The 8,246-nt window shown below is 53.0% G+C and overlaps 1 protein-coding gene across 2 annotated transcripts in view; it reads right to left on the bottom strand.

Moving 5' to 3' along the window:
* Positions 1-4,909, bottom strand: part of CAVIN1 (caveolae associated protein 1) — a 9,313-nt gene extending 4,404 nt beyond the window's left edge. Inside the window, exon 1 of one of the 2 annotated variants that reach the window (XM_026864636.1) lies at positions 4,281-4,909. In XM_026864636.1, the coding sequence (XP_026720437.1) occupies positions 4,281-4,700 (420 nt within the window). In that variant the 5' untranslated portion in view covers positions 4,701-4,909. The remainder of the gene's footprint in view (positions 1-4,280) is intronic. The other variant, XM_026864637.1, reaches the window with a different exon arrangement.
* Between the last annotated feature and the right edge of the window lie 3,337 nt (positions 4,910-8,246).

The raw sequence follows: 8,246 nt of genomic DNA, 5'->3' as shown, positions 1-8,246 counted from the left end.
CCCGCTCTGCCCAGCGTGGCACGGTGCGCGCCGCGAGGCAGGCTGCCCCGGCCCGCGGGACCCCCAGTGAAGGACCACACGCTTCAGAAACTCGGGACGCAGTACGTGTGCCGAGGGCTCGGAGCCGTTGTCTGGCTGCACAGAAATCAGGCCTTTGACATTGGCAGGAATAAGTTTAACAGTAGAAAAATGTTCGGAGGAGAAATGCCAGGCTTACGTAAGTGCTGACACTTGCTGTTCCCCAGATGAATGCGGCAGGCTGGCTGGTGTGAGGGCAGCAGCTCCGCGCACGGGACACCCGTTATCTAATGATGAACTCTAGTAACCAGCCCCAGATTCTTGTACCCTAAAACCAGGGGGTTCGGGATGAAGCCACTTCCGTTTGTTTTTATTAGCAGCCGCTCTAACCACATTTGTTGGTGTCCTAATTTCTCTGAAAGGCGGGGGCCCAGGGCAGCGGCACAAAGGCAGCACTGAGGAGCTCTGTTCCCAGGGGCTGCTCATAAGAGCACGGAGTCATTTGACGTCCGAGTGTGCAGGACGGCGAGTCCTGCTCGTGGCCAGAGCACGGAGCCTCTGCTTACACGGCAGCTCGTCAGAGCCCTGTCCCCTCTGCTTTTGGTAGGCAAGGTCTGACAACACGGAGATGTGGTAATCTGGAGGGCAGGGGGGTGTTTAAAATTTTTTATCTCAAGAATCAATCTAATTCCCTACATTAAGTCGACACAAAAACTCTTGCCTTGGTCGAAATCAGAGCAGCTCCTGGCAAAATCAGGTACAAGTGTACGTGGGAGAGTGAGGAAGCAGGAGAGCGCCCGCACGGGCACAGGGGGCCGCCAGGAACGGCCCAGAAACACCCCGCTCGGTGCCTCGCCCTCGCCTGCCCACCGCAAGGGATTTTCAGTTCGGTGCTTTCTCCCCACGTCTGAAACCGCCAGGCAGGTGTGCTCTAGGCTCACCTCGACAGGTCAAGCCTTCCCAGAAAAAAACGGATTTTCCTTTTCTCCTAATCTAACAGCCAGCAGAATACAACTGCCGCGCAGTTTGACCTCTTCTCCCAAGGTGACAAAAGGTCTTATTTGCACTCCTGAAATAGTCCGTCCGTAACTGCTGGGGACGAGGTGTCAGCACAGAGAATAATCAGGCATCTACAACCCGGAAAGAGCTGATTTATCTTCACTCCTTTTATTTCTTCATACCGCAGAATCGGGCAATGCTAAAGCCCCGTCCAGCCTGACTGCGGTTCTACTCAGAGGTCTGGCTCGAAAATAGCCACCACTGCTTTCATGTAATATCTTATGTCTCTTAGGATGAGCTTATCTCCTGTTCTCCCACAGAAAAGAATAATAAATCTTTCATTTTTAGCCATAGCAACTGAAAATGCAATTGCACAGGCCAGTTTATCACAGCTTTCCAAGGCAGCTCTTCCTGAGTGAGCAAGCAGCAGTAACGTCGCTCACCATCACAGAATTAATTACCGACCTGTAACATAAACTTTGATAGGCAGCGCGTCTTGAGAAGTGAAACGCTGGATTAGAAAAGAGGGGTGGGGTTTTTGGTAAATAATAGATACAGTTAGGAAAACAGCGAATTTTCCTCATTTAAGCTCCCGGGGTGGAGCCCATCATAAAGTTTTGGTTTCGTAGACTCTTGATAAATTTTTTTGACATTTCATGATTGTTAATACTGAAACACGGAAGTGAGTTAGCAAAGAGGTAACCCAGCGGGGATCGACAAGGTGTCTTGCAACAAGCAGCATCGTTCAGTGTCCGTAAAGCCTCGATTTGAGAAATACCTGGACAACGTACACACAAAAAGATCACTTCTTCCTGCAGAGAGCTTTACTGTTGAAATGCGTGAGCATTATCTGGTTTGCACAATCCCAGGCGAAGGACGACTCTTGCCATCGATGTGCCCGGCATCCCATATTCATACGGATACATCAGGACCCGTCATTGTAACCTGATGTTTTTGCAAACCTGCCATGCAGTTCCCCCAGCCCGTGCGAGGGAGCTCTGAAGAGTGACAGCCCCCGAATCCCAGTAAGACCCAAACTCTGAAAATCCTGTCCCTCCCAGGAAAAAAGCAAAGCAGAATAAAAACCCCCAAAGCCAAAAGCAAAACTCCCAGGATCCCCCAACGTGTTTAACTTCTCCAGAATAAAAGGCCTCCACAAACAAGAGAGACTCCTACACAGGACAGATTATTTCTCCTTGCCCCGAGCCCTACAGCTCAGGTTTCTGTACACCGAGGATCACGGGGTGACGCTGCTGAGGGGCGCAGGATCCTGCAGCTCTAAGCCCCGTTTTCTCACGCAGCTCCGAGACAGACGGCGACTGGCACACCCAGGAACACGCTCCGTGGGCCGACAGCCCTGTGTCCGCCCCACGCAGGGCAGGGCAGTATTGCAGAGGACTGCAGACACACACCCCGCTCTTCCAGGGCATGCAGTGGTCCAGCCTGGCCCCCCAGGTCTCATCGTACGGGTCCGACTCGGCCGCAGCACAACACCCCTGTCCCCACAAGTATTCGTTACTCAGGCACACAGATATTGTCGTAGCCTATTTCCTTCTAGTATTCAGACATCAAAAGCCCATCGTGGGTTTTGTTTCTCGGTGTAAGCACCAAATTAAGAGCTAATGAAAGTTTCTCCCCCAGGAGAAGGACCCCAGCCCTGGCGTCCCACAGAGGCCCCGTACCACAGGAAGCAAACCTGGAGAATTTCTCATTTGTGCTCTGTGGCCTCTCGGTCAGATCACACTGAATCCCATGCTGGGACCCTGTTCTGTTTTACAAATAATAATTCCTTTGTTCCCCACTAATTTCACGATTCACAAGTCCCGGCCGTAGTCCCTCGTCAGCTGATTCCCTCACAGGCTGTTCTGTCCTCACTCCATCAGCCAGGGTATTGCCCGCGTTTTCATTTAGAAGCAGGGTTGCTTTTTCAAAGAGAAACTCCACTCAATATTCATAAGCAACAGCAAACCAAAACAAACAGCTCCCCAAATGACAACCTGCCAATGTTTAGGATGCGTCCAGAGGACCTAGCAGCTTGCCAACTTCCTACCTATTTCCGTAACCCACAAGCAATGTTATGTCTAAACAATTCCCTTCACTCTTCTCCTTTTGCAACGTTTGTTGCTCCTGCAGTACACTCAGAGATTTATTTTATTTTTCCAAGGATAGATCTAGCCTCCCCCAAAAGCCTGATACAAATATAACTGCCTCGTTTGCCCGAATGATCTGAACAGAGCCGAGTATTTCAGCCTGTCGGGCACGATAAAACTACAAATGCTTAAGCTCTGAATCAGAGTTACACAGGCCCCCCTACTTGTTAGATTCCTGAGCCTATTGTGATCAGCTCTGCCTTCAAATCCTGCAGTAAGAAGCATTTTTTTTTTTTTTTTCAGTTTTTCTTCTCTCTCTTCCTGTGATCAGCACTAGATGCTTCTCTCTTTGTCCCTGATGTTGTCTATTATTATCCCAGAGGCTTCTAACTGAATCATTAACTATTTCACTCACTTTCCTTCTGCAGCCCAGCCTAAGCGTTTGCTCTGGTGAGGAAGAGTAACTCCGGACAGGAAAACTGACAGAAACGTCCCCCTCTCTTCTTGTTCAACACTAAAGGAAAAATCCAGCGCTTAGTACCGGGGCTGAACATCAAGCAAACCGAAGCTGTTACTGAAACAACTAGAAGATTCAAGACTTGCAAGTTGCAAAAAAAAAAAAAAAGCACGTGACAATGGGTACAAGCACAACGGCAGAGCCGCGAGCTCAGGGACCTGTTGTGCATTTTCCCCGCTGTCGCTCTGTCCCAGCCAGTGCGACCAACCCCGAGGCCGGGGTTACTGCCTCTTGTTGTTATCAGATGCAGGTCACAAATCTGAAACATTATCGCTCTCCACGTAGCAATACACACGTTGCCTCTCGGTAGAAAAGACGCCGGCAGACGGATTTACAATACCCCCTTCCAGAACCCAGCGCATTCTTGTTCTTTTTTTAGCTAAGCAGTAAAATCAGGTTATTTTGATACTTGTGGTCCATTGCAATGAGTGCTTAGGGCCGTTGTCACTACCTGCATTAAAAATCCGGTTAAATGTAGCAACTCTGTCAAACCTTGTCTTAGAACACACATGGATGAGAGCTCCTTTGGGCCCAGCTCAGCCTGGGCTGCCGGGCACTCGGGGGGGACTTTGGGACCGACTGTGCAGCGGGACCGACCCCTTGGCAGGGACAACACCCACGGCAGGACACAAAGACGTTGTGAGACAGCTCCTTACCTGGTAGATCATGACTTTGAAGTTTCTGCGCTTCAGGAGCTCCGCTTCGTTGACCTCCAGCTTCTTTATCTGCCCAGCTTGCTTCTCCAGGTTCTGCCGGACAGTTTTCACGTTGACGCTCACCTTGCGCACTTTTTCCAGCATCTTGTTGACGGTGTTGCTGGTGGTGGTGTGCGCCTTTGTCAGCTTGGTCAGCTCTCCCTGGATGCTGGTCACTGCGCTGTCCATCTCTTGCTGTCTCTCCTCCAGCTGTGTTTGGGTCAGCTGGATCTGATCCACGGCTCCAATGATCTTGTCCAGAAGGGTCAGCACCATCACGCCGTTGATCTGGTCTGCTTTGATGGGCTCCTCGGGCACTTGCTCCTCGGAGGCCTCGGAGACAGTTGGGGGTTCGATAATCTGCAGAGTCGTATCCTCCATGACTGCTCGGGAGTCTGGGCCGGCGAGCCGGGGAAGCTCTCACTGCGGGGAGAGAGGGGAGCGAAAGCTAAACCCGAGCCTCTGCACTGGGAGACGCGCCAGGAATGGAGAGCACAGTGTGCGGAGTCTGTGCTGAAATTCAAATGGCACAGCTCTGCAGAGCCGTCCAGTGAAACTGCCCTGCAAAATTTTCCAGGCTTGCAGGTCATTGGCTGACTCCACCTCGGCTGTATAACAGGAGCCCGCTGCCAAATGCCTGATGACCCACCCTTTCTGAAATGATTAAAATAGTTAGAGGGGAGGCGATGGCTTTGCATGCAAACACAGGCACAGCTCAGCAAGGAATGCAAAGCTCTGGAACTACAACCGCCTCTTCTTTACCGTAAGCCTAAAGCACTGTAGGTAAGGAGAGGAAAAAACACAAACCTTGAGTAAAAGGCTCGGGAAGCTGCTGGAAAACAATCCAGCCCATCTGGGCACAGCTGTGCGCATTAAAGGGAGGCTGCTTCAGACAACTGCACACGTTAAAGTTCAGCTGGAAAATTCAGATCTTTTGCCAATACTTAGGGTTTGTTTTTTTTTTTTTCCAGGACTATGAGAGTTAGATTTTCAATACTTTAACTAAATGCTACAATTTGGATTCAGAAGTTACAGCACAGAACTTCTGGATCACAAAAATGCACACTCCCACGCGTGGGAATGTACGCAGCAGGCGCACACGTGATGCGGACAGCGTGCACCACGTCTCTGTGCAGATTTCACGCAGAAAGAAGAATTGTCATTCACTCCTGAAGGGAAGCGGCCGGCCGCTCCCCCCGCAAAGCAGCGATCTCAGCTCTGCAGTCCTCTGACAGGGACAAACCTTGTCACTGGGCTTCTAAATGCGGGACAAGCCCCAGCACACACCACGCAAAAATGTTCTTGTAGCAGTGCCCAAATACACTGTGTGACACGGGGCTTTGTTGGTAAAAAAATACTAATTGTCTCAGAAATTTGGAGTACATACTGCTTTGGAAAACATGGTGAAAAAAAAAAATCTTTATTTTGCTGACTGCAATGTCAGTATTGGCACAAAGTAGTTCAGAGACTCCTCCACAGCGCTGGCAGGAGTTCCTGCCTGGTGGCACCCACACCAGCCTCCTGCCCTAGAAGACACTCGGAGGTGCCACCCAGGAGCTACAAGGGCTGTGGGAAGGAAAATGCAGATCCTGAGAGCGACACTATCGCGGGCTGGGCTCCGCCGAGGGCAATCGGGCTCCCCCGGGCAGAGGAGGGGTGAAGGCTCCGCCGGCGGGGGCCGCTGAGGGCCCTGGCTCAGCGCAGAGCCAGGAAGGCTCCAGGCTCCCTCCTGTCCTTGAGCACAGCGCCCCGAGCTCAGCACATCTCGCCTCCCGCCAGGGCCAAGCCTGCCCGTGCAGGCTGGCAGATGAAGCCAGAGCCCTGCACCAGGGTCTCCCCAGGCTCACAGCCCCCCGAGGCAGCGCGGGGTCCGAGCACACGAGCTGGGAGCCCCGCGACGCGCAGAGGGAGCGCGGGAAGGGCGCTGGGCCCGGAACGCTCCCGGCAGCCGGCACCCCCCTGCTCTGCTCCTGCCGCAGCCACCCCGCACCGCGGCTCTCCCTCTGCATCGGTCAGTCGTGCCGGGCGGCTTCCACAATAGCTATTATGTCATGTATTTATAATAGGTTGCTTTTCTATACCCTGTTTTTTCCTGGAGGGACCTTTTTCCTGAGGGTTTATTTCCAGTGTCGGCTCTGATGAGTCAGTTCCATGAAAACCCCCTCACCGCGGCCAGGCAGGGCAGAGGCTCCGCAGCTGGTTCTCACTGGGGGCATCTGCTCCGGAGCCCCACGTACCGGGCGGGGTGCAGGCAGCGCAGTGCTCTCCGCCCAGCTCTGCCACCCACCCCATGGGTGACTTCCTCATTTGGGAATGATTAAAAACCACCAGACTAAGCAGGTCCACCGGGACAGAATCAGATACAACAGCAGAACAGGAGTTTATACTCTCGATATTCGGTAGAAGAGATGAGACGCCACACTCCGCGCTTTGCTGCGCCCGCAGCAATCACACCCCAAGATAAAATGTGATGAGTAATTTTCTATGTTAGGACTAACTTAATTTCGGCCATTTTCTGCCGTGGAGACATACTTGGAAAAGCCAATAGGTGGCTGCAGCCTCCCCTTGGGAGCCTTCGCCCTGCCTCCCGCACAGGACAGTGAAATCTGTCTCAATCTCTTCTAGTGCGAACAATTTATTGCTGCTCTTGTTGCACAATAGATACAGTTTGATCCTTGGCTCCTCCATGCTTGCACTATGCCTTAGATATTACTGAGCATTCCAATGTCCCAGAGCTTTTACAGCACCGCTACCGAATTCATTACAGGGACATGGAACAGACAGCCCAAACAAAAACTAGCATGTTCCAGCTTCAAAGAAAAGCTCTGTCAGCTGTACGCAGGACAACAAAGGACAACAATGTGCAGCATCTGCTTCCACATCAGTCCGTGAAAGTTCCCGTGACTACGGGAAATGGCTCAGCTCACTCACATCTTAAACAGCACGATACAGCTGCTTGGGGCCTGTCAGGAATAAGGAAAAGTCTTGGCTGCCAGTGGACAGACTGTTGAATTTCACCAAGTGGAGCTGACACAATTTGTTCCTTCGCTTGTAGCTGAAATACAAAGGACATGGCCTGGACAGAGAGAAAGAAAGAAAATGTTCCTCTGTTTTCCAAGGACCTGGGGATAAGTACAGGGGGAGGAAATGTGCAGTGTGAGCAACTTTCTGTGCTGTTGGATGCCTCCCACAGATGAGGAGAATTCAGCTTTGTCTGCAACGCATTTCGCAGGCGCCAAACTCCAGTGACAAATGAAGATACGTGTTATTTAACCTTCTAACTTGCTCACCTTTTCATGGTGAAGTTGAGAGATGTCAAATACGGGAATAAAAGCAAGAGCCGGGCGTTAGCAGCCCTGCCACTGCCGCTTCCACCCGGCAGCACCGCCAGCCTCACTAACCCGGCCGGACTGTGCTGGCGCGGACCAGGACCGCGGCCCTCGCGCTGGCCCCAGCGATGCTGCCATTTCCGTATGTCCTCGCAGTCCTTAGGAGCGGCATTTGGGGTTGCAGCACCCACACCCCGCCCGTGCCCAGCAGAGCGTCACAAACAAACCCGCGGCAGGAGCTCGGATCCCCCCTCCGGCGGGGGCCAAGGCCCGTCCAGGGCCCGCTGGGGCCTCGCAGCTCCTTGGTTGCGCCTCGAGGGGCCTCGCAAGGACAAACTGATGCGGGATCCCTGCGTAAGCCCGGCTTTCGGGGTTTCTGAAGCTCCCGTCCAATCCCGTCCAGGCCCAGCGCTTACTGCGGGGCGGCCGCAGGCACCCCGAAGCTCCGCGTATTGCAGCTGCGGTACCCGTGGTTCCGGGGCGCTCCCAAAGCACCGAGGTCTCAGGCGTGTGCGAGCGTCGGGCAGGGCCGCACCCCCGGGCTGAGCCGGGCTGAGCCCGCCTGAGCCCTCCTGCCCCAGCCCGCCGCGCCGCTGCT

The sequence above is a fragment of the Athene cunicularia genome (genome assembly GCF_003259725.1).
Source record: "Athene cunicularia isolate RWA chromosome 27 unlocalized genomic scaffold, athCun1 chr27_part1, whole genome shotgun sequence".
NCBI classification, from domain to species: Eukaryota; Metazoa; Chordata; class Aves; order Strigiformes; family Strigidae; genus Athene; species Athene cunicularia.
The sequence above is the reverse complement of the archived record's forward strand: the minus strand, read 5'-3'. Positions and strand labels throughout refer to the sequence as shown.